A 19102-nucleotide genomic window follows, 5' to 3' on the forward strand; every position below is an offset into this window, starting at 1 on the left:
AGAAAATATGCAAAGGACGTTAGATTAAAACTACTCCACCTTATTTAACATAATCATATAATCGCAAAGAATATAGCTGAAATGATATAACGAGATAATGCACAAAGTTAAGTGCCGACACGTACTTTCGAACTGCGGGTAGACATCAATCAATTTACACTCTCCTTTGTACAATGCTCTGTTATAACTTTCTATTCAGTTCCATACAACTGTTTGACCTTGAGGCAGGACGATAAGCTCTCTCGAAACACTGGGAGGCAACTAACAAGCACATACCCGGCTTAAATGGGAACAAAGGTCAGGTCAGGTGCTTTCGCATTTCGTAAAACTTTCTCAAGAAAATGTTTTTAATAATGTCTGAAATTATTAAAATTTTTATTATCTTTATGGATTATTCAGTTGAGCCTAAGAATGCTAAACTCTTGTCGGTTTGTCCTTCTTAAGGCATTATGTTTTTGACTCACGAGTTGTAGGCGAATAAAACAGATTCAAAGATACATAAGATTATTGGAAACATTCTAAGACAATTGTTCGCTGAAAATTTAAAAACTCTGACGAAACAAAAACATCTTCAAAACTGATTTAAAAGACTCAACGAAATGACAAGATTTTTGAGGGGATGGCTGAAGTTTCGAGGAGGCGAAATGAAAAGCCCTCGTGTAATTTTCCGTAGTTTGCATCTGACATGGTAGGTGGAGCTTACAAGGTTGGCCATAACAGCGGAGTTGACTGAGCTGGCAGTTTAAAACTCTCTGACGTAACAAAAACGTCTTCAAAACTGATTTACAAAAAACAACAACAAATGGAAGGACTTGAGGTTGAATGAAAAGCCCCCATGTAATTGTCCGTGGTTCGCATGTGACAGATGAGGTTTACAAGGCTTGGTCATATATAACAGCGGAGCTGACGAAGGTGGCTGATGATACAATTCAATTACATTAAAAATATACCTTATCTGGTGATAAGCTTTGGACTTAAGAAGTAACGAATGTAATACTCTCCCAGACGCAAAGTCCTAACTAATCCAATTCTGTCATCCAAAGTGACCGGAACTCATTGCATCCAAAGTGACCGGAATGCGCTAGTTTCTTGAAATTTTACCAATTTAATTCCGGAAATTTTGTCAAAAATTTGACTACAATCCGAGCACTTCACATGCCAAGATTGACCGCTAGGAGTGGTGTCTGAATCTGGTTTCGATCGGATGGTGCCGAATTCCATGCATTGAGTGATCTCGGGTCTCGTCCTTGATAGCAGATGATCACACAGAGGGCAAAGGAACATGTATTGCTGTTGTTTCCGGATTTTGTACCAGCCGATGAGTCACGAAAATCCAAAATCTTTGAAGTACGACCACCTCGTTATTACGACCACTTTTTTGTGCCCTGAACGAATTGAAATTCCAGCCATTTCCTTAGTTTTACAACCTTGTTAATCCGACCACTCAGTTATTACGACCACATTTTTACGCCGGGCCGAAGGTGGTCGTACTAACGGGGTTCCGCTGTAACTAAATTTGAGACTAGAGCGATTGAATGGATCTAAAGTCACAGGCAGTCGTCGCAGCTGTATTGCAATCCCGTTGCCTTAGCAATCAGGACCACAGTATTTTTACGTTTCTCAAACAGCTGGTAGTAGTCTTTTATACAGCTGTCTAGAAAGGGTGTTTTGTCTCGATGAGACCAGCTTCGAAGCAAGAATGACATCACCAAGCTTCATCTTGAAACACATACACAGTAATTAGAGAGCAAATTTATATTTAAAAACAACTACGGATTTATTGTCGCTGTCTCTAATAACTTAATATAGTCTTTCATAAAAATTACTGAGATAAATACAAACAACTCTAAAAGGTTTGAATTATAAGCAAAAGGAGTCATGATTGCCATCTCCTGCATTAAAAAAGTATGAATATCACTAAATATGTTCAAAATTTCCACGGAAATTAGAAATGTACTATCTGGCCTTTGACAATGCCCAAGAATTTACAATGTCTATCAATTGAATAATACATTACTGGGGGATAAAGGTCAGCGAAAGGGCATTGCCTAGATTTGACGGGACTAACAGTAAAGCTCGACATAGCACGTTCTCGTGCTGGCTGCCCTTTATTAGCCTCTTCCGGCTCGTGATACTGATCAACCTTGGTGAATTGATCAACATAAGGTAGAGAGACTAGGCTAGACAAACGAAAACCCTTTGGTCCTGCAGGTTGGTGTTGGGAGTTCGTTATAAGTAACACCATTAAACTAAAAATCACATGGTGAGTAAGACATTCAATCCTAGTGGCCTAAACCACGTGCTTGTTGTAAGGCCGCTAAGAGTCGTTTACCCCTCTGGATGGGATGCCTTTACACTGACCAGCACTTTGTTAGATTTTGTAAACAATTCGTCGGAACCCACTTAGCTACGTAATAAGGATTAAATATTTAAAGGCTACGACTCAAAACGAAAATTTTACCGGAATCCGGACACGTGCACATTGAGTGTTATAGACCATAGCTGCATGTAATCTTTTCTCTTGTCCAAGACAACCTCTTTCGAGACGTTCTCTAGCCTTGGGATCAGAGATCATTTCTCATCTCAGAGTCAAACCTTGAGTTAATATGTAGCGTGGTTAATGCAGGCTCGTAACGAGGTATCAATATGGGCCACGGGTCAGCGTCAGCAGTTGTTGGAGCGATCAGGGATTGACTTCTGTTTTAATTGTGGAATTAGGGATCATATTCTTTTTTTAGGCTTTAGTGGAAGTAAATGAAACATTTGGGTACCGAGAAGATGAGATCAATGATAGAAAAGTATACCTCGCTATGCCATTGTCAATGATTGGGTGACGACATGAAATTCTAATGGTGGTGCTCAGGTTTCCATTCAGCTATCAGTTTTCCATTCATATATTTCTTCTCATTGTTCTTAGATTACGGCTACGTTCAGTCTTTTCCTCATGGAGGAAACGCTTATTGAACAACACAAGGACGATATCAAGACCTAACTAAAATGATTTGTAGCTAGTTTTCCAAGACACAATGGTAGACTGACTTGAAAAAGTTGACTCAACGTTTTCAAGTTTGAATCCAATTCCAAAACCCCCCACCCCCACCCCCTCTTCTTAGCCCAATACGCATTTAAATACCTTAAAAGAAAACTGGGCCGTTATTTTAAAGTTTCCATTGTTACAAATGAGTCTGTTAGCTTTTTAGAATGTGTCAGAGCCCCTTGAAGATTAAAAAACGTCTTTCTAAACTTCACGATATTGCTCAAATGACTTTCCTTATTAGATGGTGTACGCGCTCAGGATTACATATAGTATATGTTCATCGCGTCCTGGAGCCCATAAAAGGTATTTTTTACCATGGCCACTCAAAAAAGTTTTCGAGGGTACCAGAATTCCTCAACGGCCTTCGACGCAGAAGTTTCAAGTCAAAGGTCAAGTTTCGAGACTAGAACACAACGCTATTTACACATTGTCACCCAGGCGTTCTCCACACACTTGTCGCACAAAACGTAACAACACCAGTTAAAATGGCAGCGGCATCTTGATCTGATTGTCATGTGTACCGTGTCGTAGCCTCGATCGCAGCAAAGAGTGTTGCAGTTATCTGTGCCCAAAGAATCGACTTTGCACACTCTTCCTTTAGTTCCTGGAATGCTCAGAGACCTGTCTTCCTCGCAGTAGTTCGGTGAGGATTCAAAAAATACCAGATCTCTCTGAAACTCCTCCCGGTGCATTGCCTTTATCTTCCGTTGGAAGGGTCGTATCTTGCCTCGGTTTCGGTTGCTCACGCGAATTGCTGTGGCAAAATCATATTTCTCCTTGAGAATTGTTCCCACTTCATTGAATTCAGGGACAGTCTGCCAACATGTTTTCAGGCTGCATGAACCAGAAACTCCCATACACTTACACTTGGTCTTCATGAGATTCTGCACTGCCTACAAAATAAAGATACATTAATAGTTAGAGTCACTAAATTGAGGAAACCTTACAGTCAATGATTTTGTGTTTACCGTTTAACCATTAAACTCCATTAAATGACAGAGACAACTTCATTTCAATCCGGCAGTCGGCGAAGGTATGGAGAGGTCAGATATTTATAGCATTAATTTAATATTAAAATTACAGCGGAAGAATGTAGCAGGAAACCGTTCCCAATTTCCAAAATGGGATGTCACCGCGAAAAGGTTATCGTTTGCCAAGTGTCCGCTTATGACACGTGAAATTGTTTGCATGTGGTTGTGTCTACAACTTTGTGGTGTCCCCCTAAGAGAGGTGTTCGCCGGCGTCCGTTTCACTGTATTAGCGTTCAATTATAGTCGTAATAACTTTTTAAAAGTTAACGTGTTAACACCCTTTTCTCCCCTGTAAAGACGAAAAACCACAAGAAGCACTTTTTTCAATTGCAATCCGGGGGACGAAAGAAGGAGACATCAATATGTGCGAAAACGCAAGGCCAAATGAGTGGTCTTTACTTTTTCCTGATTATCAAAAGGATTACGTCTTCAAGGATGTTTTCGTTTTACGTAACACCGCATTCCTGTTGGGATATTAATTGTTAATGCTTGTGCTTAGTAAACTTCTTTATGAGTTTGTAACAAATACCACTGAATCACATTTTTTCGTAGTCTTTGACAGTCTTGAGTTAAGTTAATGCATCAAAACTAATAACTGTAATAAATAGTCTCTCAGGATTTGTCTACTATTCTGTAATTCTTATAATTCTGCCTGACCTTTTGAAAACAGAGGAACTACGCAGTTTCCAGAGGAGATAAACTCCTGCTATTTAAAGTGATCCTTGGTTTAAAGTCTCAAACTACAAGCCACAAATCCACAAAAGGAAATGGCATATCCATTTTATGAGAAAATCTTAGCATTATTATTTAACCTAAAGAGGATTTAGTGAGATTTATCAAAACAATACCTATCTTGTTGGTAGAGTATTCTGAACTATTGTATTTTTTCTTTTTTTTTTTTCTTCTTCGGTACTACGGTTGTCCAGCATCAGTTGTTTTAAAGGTTTGTCGTAATAGGACCAGTTTGTTTGTATTTAAATCCGTCCAAACCGAGAACAGAAATATAAGCAACTTGGCAAACAAAACATTTAGCATGGTTAAGACTAACCGCTAGGGTGCTTAAATCCATTGAGGTTTATACGGAGAGGCCGCCCCGATGTGTAGAACCTTACCCTTTTATACATCTGTTTCGACAAAGGTTGTCCAAAAAAAGCGTAAAAGCCTACACGACAATGCCGAAAGGTAGTCTGAGAAATACCCAATAAATTTTAATAAAAGCTCAGAATCCATTATGCCCCGACCGTACAGCGAAGACTTGAGATGGCGGGCAATATGGATTTCGAGCTTTTATTGAAATTTATTGGGTATTTTCCAGACCACCTTTCGGCATTGTCGCGTACGCTTTTACGCTTTTTTTGGACAACCTTTGTCGAAACAGCTGTATACCATGTTTGAGAGGAAAGGTAATCCTTTCATATGCATTCCACAGAAAATTATATCTTTCACGTACGTACTGTAGAAACAATACATCCCTTTTCTAGACCCTTGGAAATAAATTTTTGAAAGGCCCTTCTTTGAAATACCTAAATGACAATTTTCCCTAGCCTTTTCTATACATCAGCTCGTAAAATCCCTACCTTTTATGTACCTTCAGCCTGAAAAAGGTACTGTTTCCCGGGAACGGGAACACAGATAATATTTCCCGTACTTAACCAACACATCTGGTAAAATGGAAAATCCGTTTTATGTCAAATGTAATATATCATTTCTCTGTTACTTTAGTCGACAATTGTCCAGAAATAGTCTGAAAAATTACCCGGTCTCGACATGTGTGTTTGTTGGTGAATGGGAGACCACTGTAGCTTAAGTTGTTCCGCATGCGAAGAAAACGTTTGTGGTAATTAGATTTGCAAATGTGCCTCTTTTCACATCTTAATGTTTAAGACTTCAAATGCTTGCCCAGCTGATTGGTACATTGATTTGTAAGATTAGAAGATTATGTTTAAATGTGCTTTTCTTTCGATAAGACAGGCCACGGAACAAATTTGATGCAAGAAAAAGGTTTGAGTTGGGTGCATCCCTAGATAGCCGATCGCTATTTTTACTTGTTTTAAAAAGTGATAACGTTTATTTGCATCCTCCCGAAGAAATCATTCGTTATACAAACTAGCTGGTTTTAATTAGCTTGAATGGCGGCTGATGTTTTGAAAGATGCCCTTTTGAACTTCATAATTGAACATAACGTGTGGGGAATTCCAGAGCTTTTGTTCTGCACGAACGTTGGCAGACGTCTTTAAAGAGCAATTAGTCAAATGAGACAAAACCAGCAGGGAAAAGCTATCTCCAACTGCTTCAAGGCTTTTCTATTAAATTAGCTAATTACCTATTTCGGTCTCAATACTTCGTGTCGGAAGTTCTAATCAGTTAAAAATAAAACTTTACTTTGCAAAACATCTAGAAAAGATTGCATGATAGGAAGGATGTCGCCATAGCTCAGTTCACTTTGAAGAGTCGCACTTCAGGATTAAATCCACGGAGTCAAAATTGACTGCAAAGGGTTAACAAGGTTTGTCGGCTTGAGCTAAGAAGCAGCAAAGGAGACGTTTTTCTTGTCTTGCATTTGGAGAGAAGTTTCAAAACAAAGTAGAGTTTCCGAAAAGGAAATGACCTATTTTAGTGATAATGAGGCACCGAGGTGCTCGGACGTTATGAAACGAAACTTCGAGAAAAAGGGATATCTTGTTCATTTCTATCAAAAAATAACAACACCAATGTCAGAAATTTCCCTGACAAGAGTTATCAAAATGGTTTCCTTTCATAAGAAAGGGTTAAGGACTTCATTACTGGATTATGAAGTGCATATTTGCGACTCGAGTTGCAAACGTCTACTTTGATTTCAAAGGGTTCTCACGCGAGATTGAAAAATCCAATTAGCAACAAGCGCGTGTAGGAGAGAATCTTCACACAATCGGATAAGGGAAGTGCAAAGTACTAAAATTGTTGGATTATGAAAAAGTTTTGACTTTGTTACGTTTCCTTGGTAGTTTGAATTTTAATCCAAAGACAAGAACGGCTTGTTGAATTCCGTGCTCATTTTCCATGATCGTGTCCCTGGAATTTTACACGATGTAGTCGGGATAGATAGGTTACCCTGTCGCGACATTAGGTCCACAGAATTTAAAACCAAGGTTCTACTCTAAGAATTGATCAACATGTAATTTATCAATCTCAAATTCCTTACATTAAATGTTGAGAATTACAGGGAAAAAAAACACTCACCAGTCGGCCTGCCAGATTGTTGTGCAGATTCATCAGTGATTTTATATCTGTGCCTTTCTCTCTGGAATCCATAAACTTTGCAGTAAAGTCGGCAGCATAAACTGCGTTGTCACTGCATCCGCCCCAACTCCATCCTCTACCTTCACCAGTTATGGTAGCATCACATCCGCAGCTTGCCAACTTACCCATGCTACATGACGTAGCGATGGCTTGTACCATTCCCGCTGAAATAATGGCGTGCACAAAGGCGGTCTCTCGATATCCTGCAAGTTGCAATGGCGGCAATACTTTGTGAGATTACAGGAAAACCTCGATTGCTATCATAGAAAAATCCGGAAGCAGTCGATGGTGAAGATAAATTTGGCTTAATGCTAGTCGAGCAAAATGCGCCGACACAATGTTCGAGTCAGAGAGATACGACGCAATCAAGGCCCCAACAGCTGTTCAGAAAACGTCAATAATGACCATTCTTAACATATTTGAATAAATAAGCTATATCAAAATTAAATGCATCAATGCCTCTGCTACTATGTCCGAGATAGTGGGTCGATTCGCATGAACCCTATGCAGTCAACTGAAGGGAGAGCCACTGTAAAAAATGAAAGGAAAAAAATTAACAGATGAAAACCGGAGTTAGAGTTAACGCATTTAAGTTATTTCTACATTAAATTTGCCACTGATCCCTCAAGAAAATCAAGACAAAATTAATCTCATTAAATTCGTACCTAAACCGTTCATTCCTAACATCGGCAAAGTTCGAAACTGGAAGAAGTGTTAGATGATCGAAAATCTCATATGACTGCGGGACATTCATGCTCACCAACTCAGCACAAACTCAAAAGTTAAAACATAAAGCAGAGCATTCACTTAAGGTAAAGTAAGACCCATTCAGTGGGTTACTTTATCAAGCACTTCAAACACCTTCCATCCCAAAGATGAAATTCTGATGAAACGATTAGAACCCTTCTGATAAGTATCATGTCCTGTTTGGCGATTTTCATTTTAAGAGGAATTTAAACACCTCGAGAGTACCTTTCAAATGAAAATTTTCAGTCAGTGAGCGTTCAAATCTGAATGTAAGTCAATCGGATGAGCTGAGATTGGCCAAGGCGAGCAGGCAATGGATTAATCTTCTTATTTCCAGGGTCAGGCAGCTTTAGTACACCCATGTTTACATATACAAGATCGGTTAATTGTTAAACGAGAGCTTTCGCGCTGGAGAAAGCCATGATCATGATGAATTAATGAACCTTAATTGGTATTTTTGGTGTGACTTGTTTTTGTTCCATTTAATCTCTGTAACCGGTATCTATTTGTTTACAAAGGTACTTGCACAAACGCATAAATAGCACAGCTTCCTAACTAGTATTGAAGTACTACCGATAGAGATCTAAGAAACGATTTTAAAACTCTAGTCTGAGATGAAGTGCAAAGGCATTCGAAATTCTATTACGGTATTTCTCGACATAATGTATTTCGCAGATGTTTGCTACTCTGATAATCTGTCATAAATATCTAGTATTTACGACCTCCTACCCAAAACAGCCATACAATGGGTCTTTATAAAAGTGATATAGAAGTTGCATAGCCCGCCAAAAAAGACCAAAAGACAGAACTAAAATATGTCGCTCCGTACGCTACAGCGTGCGTGCTTCTAACAACTTTACCTCTGGCCAAAAGAGGACTTGTCAAAGGATTTCTATTTTTGGTTTCCAAAGCAGAGCAGTTCCATCGCTGGTACTTAAATTGTTGCTGACACTCGTGCACAGCCATCTGCGCTCCTTGCAATGCGCTGGCAACAACATCAGCGTGCGCCTTGCAAAGTTCCAGTTGGTCTTTACTTAGAGAAGGAGTGTTCTTACACACAGTGTTTACGTTGAGTATCGGATCCACTTCTAAAGGGAGTCCGGAGGTGAACACGTCGTACCCTGAAAATCTGACAAACCGATGTGCGGCAGCGTGTTGGTTAATCCATCTAAACATCCGGACCCTGCAGCAAGGGCCTAAGAAACCAAAAACACCTACCTGGTATCGCTTGAAAGCGCTCCCAGACACATTAGAACACATGCCAACGCTATTCTTGTTCGAATCGAGAGATTCATGATGAAACTGTTTGAACCGTCCAATTGCCCGACTACTCTGAGCGCACTGCTTATGTACCTTTAGTACTCAAAAGAGGTCTCCCGTGGGTGAGATAATGAGCCAAGCAGTGAGTTTTGAAATCCAATTTCAGTTCATTACTAGCAGACCGCCGACCTCGTGAGTGACACATCAAAGGCTTGAGTTCTTGCTGCTGCGCCGGCAATCAGCGTATCACTGCGTCAGGAGCGATTGGAAATCCATCAGCCTTCATTTCTCGTGGTAGTGACAGGTAACACAGCTTTCTTTGGCATGTTTTTGACTTTGAATGAGTGAGGTCGATTACCCTCGACGACAGACAGGCATGAGATACCCAATTAAGCAACAGCGTGATTTAAGGCTTGTTTTGATGCGGCTTGTGGATAAACTCCTAAACTTGTTAAAAACAGCAATAGTATAATTCTAGAATGTTTTGTCTCAAAATTGAAAAGGCATGACAAAATCCTAAAACTAACAAAATGAAGTGTCACATATACACAGACATAAACATGACGGTACTAAGCAAGAAACACGTCATGAGAAACCCCAGGTCATATCCCGGGGGGGAAGTACTCCACTGAATTTTTGTTGTGGGTGTGACTTCCGGTGCTCAAAACACTGACCCTATTTCAGACCAAAACTCCGGAGGGGGGGGGGGGGGAGGGGGTACTCAACAGATTGGGTTGGGTGGCTTGGGTGGGGAGGTGCGGCCCGGCCGTTCAAACCCTGACCCTGTTTAAGACATAATTCTCTGATTTCCTTATCCCGTTCAAGACAGAATTCAAAATTTTCAGACCCTATCTAAGACATTTAACCCAAAATCATACCCTGTTTAAGACTAGAATGAAATAAGAATACAATAGTTTCTTCCATTGACGGTCCTTTGCAAATTACTTTTACTTCATTGAAATATGCTTTGTTCTTCAAAAAACCAATAAACAGACATCTAAGCTTGTCCTGTTTAAACCATTAGGTCATTTAGCGATACCCTGTTTTAAGACAGAAAGTGAAGAAATAGATACCCGTTCAAGACAAAACACCCTGAAAACCATACTCCATCCAGCCGCACGTCCGCGTTAAGGTCACATAAGGGAGTACCCCCCCCCCTCCCCCCTGGGCCAAAACTGTGCCAGGTTTAGAGCATAAGTTTGCGTATCTGAATTGGTAAATCATTTTCATGATAAGAAATGTTTCGTTTGAAGATTTAGATCAGAAGGCAAACCCCCTAAAACCATTTTGGCAAATAAATGTTTCACCCAACTTTTTGACCCAAATGGCTTAAAAACGAACCATTTAGCAGAGTACCTGCCTTGCTTATACAGGGAAGAACCCCCCCCCCCCCCCCCCAGGATCACATCCAGACAACTATGAGTGCAACTTAGCAAAAACACCAATGGTCATTTAGAGAAGGTCTATTTGAGTAATTCAATTAACAGCCTTTTCAAGTATCAAATAGAGTCAAGATATTCAAGATTCGGCATTACGTGGCGTTAACTTTTAAAATTCTAAAATCTTCAAGTAAATCGTAAGTGATATCAAGCGTTTGATGACGAAACAATTTTGTAGCAATGCTTTTGATGAGAAGAATTTTTGATGAAAGTGTGCCAAAAGTCCTTTTAAATTAAGCTGCACCACACAAGCGCCGTATGCGACTCAAGCGCCAAAAAAATCTGGCAGAATATTCAGCAGATCAGCCAAAAATAACCTAAAAACAACAAATAACATAGTTTATTTACGAGGTGAATGGCATTTAAGTCGAGCAGAGTCGACAGTGTATTTTTTCCGGTTAATTGAATTGCTGAGACGCCCCAAGCATAGCGACGTATAAATTAGCCTTATAACTTGTTATTGACACACCGCAAATAAAGTTTAATAAGCTTAGCGATTTTAACAGCGGAATGACAATAAAGAAACAGCGCGCCAACTAACCACAACAATTTGAAACGACTAATACTGATGGTTGAATGTGATCATCCAATAAAGGAAGGCAAATACTACACAGCTTTTTCAATTTACGTTGTAGGAAAGCCCACGCGACAAGACCGCAAGGTGATATTGATAATCTATTAACGATTTACCATGGAAACTCAGCAAAACCTCACTCTAAAGGAAAACAAATCATTGGGGAAATTCTTTATAGTATTTTTTCCCATCCTTTGGCACTGCCAATCGTAACATTGCAGCAAAATTAGAAGAGTTACAAGCTACCCATAGTTCCTTTTTATCTTGTCACGAAATCTTGAGGTGAGTTTTAAAGAGGCAATGTCACCTATTTGTATTGTTAATCTAAATGGTCAAAAAAACGTACTGTGTTTGTATCGATGGAAACGTTAAAATAATGGTTTCAGTTTTTTTTAACAATAACCCTACTAGTGCACAGAATCTAGTCAGTATTACCTTTGGCTGCGGATGAGTGGGATGACCAGGATTGAAATGGCTGCAACTTGAAAAAATGGCCATTTTAAACAATCCATTTCAATCCTGGTCATCCCGCAGCCAAAGGCAATAAGGACTAGATCAGTCCTTGTGCATTTTGAAGAATTGCCAAAGTTTTTTCTTTCTCGATGCTCTGAGAGCAATTTGACGTAAGAGAAAATCTTCCGTGACAGTTAAAATCAGACAACGTTTATTGAAATAGCTGCATATACGTTACAAAACTGACGTTCGCAAACTGAATATTTATTTATGAGGGATTCGTGACTGAATTTTTAACTGACATCAAATGAATTTCATCTCAAAAATACCTGACAGTGGCAAACACGCCTTGTTCAGTCGACGTTTCGCGATCGAACATTGCCACTTTCACAAATTTCGAAACACGCATATGGGTATTAAGACTAAACTGCCGGAAGTAATAAATTTTTTCAACAGGTTGATGTCTGGAACTGAGCAAATCACGATGCAAGTTGATAATTTTTCAGTGGGGGAATCAACTTACTGTTAGTCCTCGGTTAGCAGGGTACAGGTTTGCCCTTAAAGAGGGTGGTGCGGGGATAAAATATGGGAACTGGCGATTTGATTTGCCCTTTTTGGCTGGAAAAGTAGGATTTGATGCACTGAGAATGGGGTCTTTGAGATCTTTGAGAATGAGATCTGGGGCAAGCTGGCTGGCTGGAAAATGGGATGTGTAAGCTTCCCCACCTCCCTCTCACGACCCTTATTAAACTGTTCACTTATTCCCATTATTTGTTTTATTTTCCAACGTTTTTACACGAGCAAGGCTCTATCAACTCGCCCAGCATACACAATCAAACTCCGTGTTAAGAGCCTTCAACAGTCAACGTTTTGCAAACCATGCTGTGATTAAATTTATCCTATTATGAATATTATATAAATTACGTCAAAAAAGTGCACTTTCCTCTTTGTTAAAGCCAAACGGTTCTTATAGAGGGATATAATTTATCAAGGTTAATCAGTTAAAAATTACGATTCTTTAACAAAGTCGGTACAGGTGAAAGTTTAACAGTTTTAAGGGAGTGATGTCCGGAACCAAATCACGGCTATATAGTTGAAATTTCCTCAGGAAATCAACTTACTGAAAGTCTAAGTCTAGACTTAAATCTTGATTAACAGATTACGGCATATAGTCCCTTTTCTTTGTTGTATAGTTATTTCTTTAGTTGTTTACTTGTTTATTTATTTGTTGAAATTTATTTTACATCTTTTTCTTTGATATAAAGTATATGAAATGATTCATATATGAACTGCGGATGTAGATGAAAGTGAGAAGTGTTCAGAAGCCTGAAAAACGTTCAGGCTTCAACGGGATTCGAACCCGTGACCTCCGCGTTACCGGTGCGATGCTCTACCAAAAATGAGCTATGAAGCCACACATTAGGAGCAAGGTCAATTGTGGGTTCCCATTTTCCCGTGAAAGGAGTGAAATGATATAAAGTATATGAAATGATTCATATATGAACTGCGGATGTAGATGAAAGTGAGAAGTGATCATCGCAGTGAATTTTCCAATTAATGAAATGGGAATGATCACTGCGATGATCACTTCTCACTTTCATCTTTTTCTTTCTTGCACTTGAGAAGGCGTACCTAACCCGCCCTGCATGCAATCTTACTGTGGAGTGAGTCTCCGGTTTTAATCTTGGCAAAGTTGTACATTCATCCTATCATGAATACTGTATAAATTGCGTTTAAAAAGTACAAATTGCTTTAAGGTGAAGCCAAAACGATTGTTAAAGCGGGATACAGTTTATCTTGATCAATGCGGTTAAATTTGTAATGCTTCACGAAGTCGGTGTAATCTGACCAAAGTTTAAGCTGATCAAATCCGTCCAAATAAAGATTAAATATAGTTATTAACTCTTTAAATCGTGCTACCCTTTTTTACTGCAACCCTTAAGAATTACAAGCTTAAGGTAGATTCCCTATAAGAGGTATTAATATCAGCTAATTGTCTTGCCGAATTCAGTTGAAAAAAATTCATCCAAGTCACCAATTTACTTGATACTCGCTGGAAATTTCTTTTTGTATAATTTACCTTTCACTTTTTAGCATTATCACCTCAAATAAGCAAGCTGCAACCACCGCGACAAAATCTACGAGACACTTGGCAGAAGAAGCCCAACAACCCCTCCCCCTCTCCTCTAATCAAAGTTGAAATAACCAACCTTGGAGCCAACCAAGTTTTGAACAGTCAACTTTACTGCGAGGAGGAAGGGGTTGTAAGGGGCCTAGCTGTCACGATCTTTTCGTCTGGGGTTTAAGAAAGGTAAAGCTTTGGACGTTCTCCACTTGACATGTCTTAACCGTAATTTTCGTTGGTGCTTTATACCAGTGCTGTCGTGTTACGTCATTTCTTTTCGGTGAGGTACTGGCCTCGTTGAGAGAGTCTACGACTCGACCTACCTCATCCTATTAGTGACGGTTTCTCAGTTGTCTAAGAAGAAACCAAAACAGATCAAAACGGTATTATGCCTCTTGTGCAATGCATTGTGCTTAACCTTTCAAGTCCCAAGAATGCAATGGACAAATGTTCTAAATATTTCTGGCAAAAAAGTTTGATAGCATAGCAGAGAGATGATGCACGCTTGTTACAATTCAGCGGTGAAGTTTTAAGTTTTGGATCTAACAGACTCAAAATTCACAATCACCCTGCAATGAAACAACACGAGAAAAAATCCGGTTCTTGTTGCTGTTGTTGAAATCACTCTTCACTTGTAGACTCGCTTCCAACCGTTGCCATATCATCTCAATAAACAGCACCGCGGAATTGTATTGTGCAGTAGCTTTTATTTACTTTGGATGAATCACCACACTTCTGGATTCACTGACAATTCAAAACTGGTTAGAGAACTGAACCACCTTTTAGAGCATGATAAACAGTTCCGAAGGGAATCACTGTGCAATAGCTTTCATTTGAATGACTAAGCTTCTGCTCTCAATCATTTCATCCACAAACCTATGGTACATATCACAACTAAAGGATTGACATCGAGAAGGCAGGATTATGCTGGTACTCGAGTTCACTTGACCACGTCAAGGTCAAATTGCTTGTCCTTTCTTCAACCCTCTCCTTGCTCCTACGGGATAAAGAGAGAGGGAAGTTTCTACGTCCGGCCATCGAGAACTTATAAGATTAGCAAAGTATAAGGTTGTGCGGTTAGCTTAGCTGAGGTTGTGAGTGTTGTGCGTTTATCGAGAGTTTTCTATGCCTACAGATTGACGTAGATTTAACAATTGATTCACGCTTAACATGTGCGTATATCGAGTTATGATGCACGCTGAAAAAGAGCACGAGAGAAGTCTGTGTAAGAGTTGTTCGAGGCGTAGCTCGGGAGAACAACTCCCCCAAGTGTACCAAAATGATGTACGTACAACTAAATGTGGTGGACCAACTGTTTTCTAACATTGCCCGTGGAAATAGACACAGATGTACGACAATGAACTTGGCGAAAGCCGGGGAAAGAAGTCAAAAAACAAAAACATCCGCGCGAAGTAATCTACAAAGTGAAAAGGGGGTTAGCGTCTTTAATTCTTTTGTCCATTTTCTCGACCGGAGATGTATTAAATTAACTCTATTGCACTAGGCCGCTGATACGAGAAAAAAAACTGATCTGCAAAGCACGAAACGGGTCGACTTTGCTTACGATCAGCATGCTCAACAAGATTACGACTGATGCACGCTTGTGTGTACTGAATGTGATTGTGTTGATTTGCTAGCTCAGTATGTTATAACGAGAATAGAGAACATTTAAATGGACATGTCGAAGTTGGGTTGGTTTCATCAGTTTTTGTTACTGCACTTTCCGTGCTTTATTGGCAGTCACTGTTAGCAATGATGGACCTACATAACGGTGAGACCTGAATAATTCTTTTCCGCTGTAATCTTCTCTAGCAAGAGGACTCAATAAATTGTCAAGCTCTAGTTAAAATAATTCAATGCTAGGAAACAATCGCAGAAATCAGATGTTCTTTCAAGTTCTACTGGGGAACAGTATAGTCTGGGATAATATATCATTCAACTTGACGGCAGAAGCGACTGAAAATTATGACATGATACCTTTCATGATACGAAAATTACTGATCCAGCAACGTATGCATATGTGTTTAACTTTAATTCTGTTAATCATGTAACCCCAAAAGAACTTTCTTCTCTCTCTTTAAACATTTTGGACCATTTTGTTGCAGAAATTAATCCAGGCTTTCGTTATGTCGATCGATAGATGCATGCCAATTCCCTTGTCTCAAATAATTTTCTCTAATGTCTGTTTCCCATGCTAAGGCTTAACCTCGGCATGCCATAAGCCCTTGAGCACTGGGAGGTATTAAGAAGAGCATAAATCTGCTGCCCCTTTGAGCTTGTTAAAAAGGCCACGAGGTTACTTTATCGTGGATGATCTTTGACTATCCCCTTCAAACTTGGCCATATCGCTTGGATTATGCGGCCTCAGGGTTAAACCTGTGAAACCATTATCACTCTTAGCGTAGTCGGGCTTAAGCACGAAACACTCCTAAAGAAGCACAATGAAGACATCAAAAAAAATTATAAATAATTTTAATTCTATCAGCGAGAGAAGAACTTAAAATTCGTCTTACATTGTAAAACCCATTTAGCCAAATTAATAATTCAATGCAATAATGCAGATAACGTAGTCATTTCAAAACAGGGCCGGTCCCTACACAAGATGAAGTTCCTTTTTGTTAAAGTGATGCTTGAAGTACTTATCAAAAGAGAAAACTCGACTACATAACGTAGGCATCCATTGTCCGCCTCTGCATTCTCCAGGTAGAATGTGTGGTCGATGTTCAAGATTGTCTTCGTTCAAGTTAGGTTGTCGTTTTTGTTCTTCTTCATCATTGGGTCACTTCATAAACAAACTGGAAGATGAGTGGGTTTGTTTTCGTTTTAATTTTGAGCTTAAAAAGTTATGTGAGACAATACTTAATTCATCAATCATTGTTCATTCACTCTCGAGGTGTAGTTTCCTCAACCCAATCACATTATGTCTGGCATCTCATCTCATTTCCCTGATTCAGTCTTATCTTGCATGCTCTGTCCATACACCTGTTGTCTGTCTTTCAGGACCCGCCCATTTCTGTTTAGCCAATTTTTAAGGAATTTTGTCATGGGGTTTCACTGAAAGCTGAGAATTTGGGCCAAAATTTTACCTCTGAGCTGAGAAATACCGCGATTTTCAGTTATTGATAGCCGAGACCAGGAGCCCAAAAATTAAATAGTAGCTGAGAAATGACTTCAATTTTAACTCTTAGCTTGGAAGTGGCCAAAAAACTAATAACTGAGATTCCAGTACTACCAACCAGAATACTTTATTTTATTCATAGTCCACAGCATAACACTCTGATGATGATTATAATTATTTCTTTTCAGATCTATTGGTTTTATGGTGCAGTCTTTTCCAAGAGTACGTTATTTTCCATTTATGGTTGGGACACTTCGTGAAGCTTACATGTGGTCTCGACGTGAGCCTTGGATCGCTGACCAGACGACGTCGCATACTCCGCCGGCTGTGAGTTGTTCATGAAGCGTCTAGCGTTTATTATGGTGACTAAAAAGAGCCATTTGGGTACGACTGTCCACAAGTTGCTCTTGATTTCTCAAATATTTGCTCAAAAAGTTGCTGAAAAGTTGCACAAATAATCCACAAAGTTGCTTTCTTAGAAAAGAAGTTGCTGAGGCTCGCCTTTTGTTTCGAAGTGACAATTTGCCCTCTCGACCAGACCGCCATTTATTCCCTGATGTTCAAAAATCGGTAGGTGCGTGGGGTCAATTTCATGATACTCATATTAGTTTTAAAAATCAATCCGGTTATCTGATCCCATGAGGTGTCTAAAGGTGGCGTGTTGAGCAGGCTTTTTGCCATTAGAATTCTTTAGGAACAAAGAAAGCAAACGTGTAAATTCAAAGTATAATGTACCATGTGAAAATATGTTTCACCGGCGAGGAGTCGAACCTCGGTGTCCTGCATTCAACGCAGACGTGATAACCGCTACACCACAGGCGAATCCACGGTGACTGCAGGCGAAATGGCACAGCTTATTCTTATTACATCACTAAGATCACGGGGTCACCCCTCAAATTCCCGCCTCCCCGAGCTAATGCCCTACCCTAGCGTGCTCCAGACCTCTCCTCGAAGACATATTTTCAGCCTCAATCAATTACTACGCATTCATGCTTTACAAACAGGTCGAGACAACCTGACAACTACCTGACCCCGCCTCAAGGCAAAGTTAAATTTAGCCCCTGATATTCCACGGTTACGTGTGTCTCTTGTAGACTCTTGGATAGATCGAAAAAAGAAAAAAGCAAACTCGAAAATACGTAAAATACGCGGGTATGATTAAAAACAGTGCCGCTTCTTTTTTCCCCGTACATTTGCTTTATATTTTCGCAGTTTTTATTTTTTTATAGCTCATTTCCACCTTCATTCGCGTCCAAAGAGCCCGTGATTTGGTTTATGCTAATTGCTGCTTGGCGCAGACCAAAGATTCGAGGTCTCTGCGGACGAAATGTTCCACTTTGAGAGCTTGGAACAGCTATTGAGGGTTCGTTTTCACATCCGATGGAAAACCGTTCAAGCGAGCTCTTTTTCTTCTTTTCTTTTTTCTGTTTTTAACCTCTTGCGGAAGAAAACTATTCTCAGCTTGGTTTTCTGGCGAATCTTCGCGAACATTTTATTCTTTCACTCCAAACTCACATACAGGATCATTTAATTATTTCACTCTCCGTTAGCTCTGATCTAAACTGCTTCAAAGTTAGCTTTACAGTTGCTTATGTATCGACTTGTCTTGTTGTATATTAATTTTTTTCACCGTATTGAATCTCATAACGCTGTAAATTAATTTACGAGGTGTATAGCTTGATGGCAGACCATGGCATTAAAATCATTGTAAATTTCATCTCAGTTACTTCTAACGAATTCCAGAGAAAAAAAAGACACAACGCTAGCAATGACATGTTTCGACAGCTGTCGAACCACGCCAATAACTAAAGAGTTGCGTGTGTTTTTTTTTTCTGAAAAATAGCTACAAGCTTACTGCTGTCAATTGCTTTTGAGCTATGATCAATATCGACCCCCAAAGTGCTTATCAACGGGAATATTAACATAATGCCTCATTAATAAAAGCTCTCTAAAAACTGGTCTCATGTCCGGCATGCTTTCGCCGCTTTTTCGGAAAGATTCACGTCCTTAAGTTGAGTCCCTTCTGCGATTAGTGCAGG

General features: G+C 39.6%; 1 protein-coding gene and 1 long non-coding RNA gene across 2 annotated transcripts; one reads left to right on the forward strand and one right to left on the reverse strand.

The window, feature by feature from the left end:
- Window positions 1–1732: 1732 nt before the first annotated feature.
- Window positions 1733–9558, reverse strand: LOC146484885 (protein Wnt-10a-like). Its single transcript, XM_085104359.1, has 4 exons — window positions 9313–9558; window positions 8955–9223; window positions 7288–7550; window positions 1733–3930 (listed from the first exon to the last, which is right to left on the reverse strand). The coding sequence occupies exons 1-4, from the start codon at window positions 9387–9389 to the stop codon at window positions 3454–3456; spliced, it is 1086 nt and encodes a 361-aa protein (XP_084960485.1). The 5' UTR covers window positions 9390–9558; the 3' UTR covers window positions 1733–3453.
- On the forward strand, window positions 9531–18089 carry LOC146484886 (uncharacterized). Its single transcript, XR_014863539.1, has 3 exons — window positions 9531–9658; window positions 11429–11649; window positions 17252–18089. It is a non-coding gene; the product is annotated as an uncharacterized LOC146484886 (long non-coding RNA).
- The last annotated feature ends 1013 nt before the right edge of the window (window positions 18090–19102 follow it).

The sequence above is a fragment of the Pavona decussata genome, unplaced genomic scaffold, assembly GCF_977016875.1.
Source record: "Pavona decussata unplaced genomic scaffold, jaPavDecu1.1 SCAFFOLD_29, whole genome shotgun sequence".
Lineage (NCBI taxonomy): Eukaryota > Metazoa > Cnidaria > Anthozoa > Scleractinia > Agariciidae > Pavona > Pavona decussata.

Coding starts and splice junctions, on each gene's coding strand:
- LOC146484885 (XM_085104359.1), bottom strand. CDS start 9,389: ATGAATCTCTCGATTCGAACAAGAATAGCGTTGGCATGTGTTCTAATG. Junction 7,551..8,954: donor AAGTCCTCTTTTGGCCAGAG/GTAAAGTTGTTA, acceptor TGCAACTTGCAG/GATATCGAGAGACCGCCTTT. Junction 3,931..7,287: donor ACAATCTGGCAGGCCGACTG/GTGAGTGTTTTT, acceptor TTTATTTTGTAG/GCAGTGCAGAATCTCATGAA.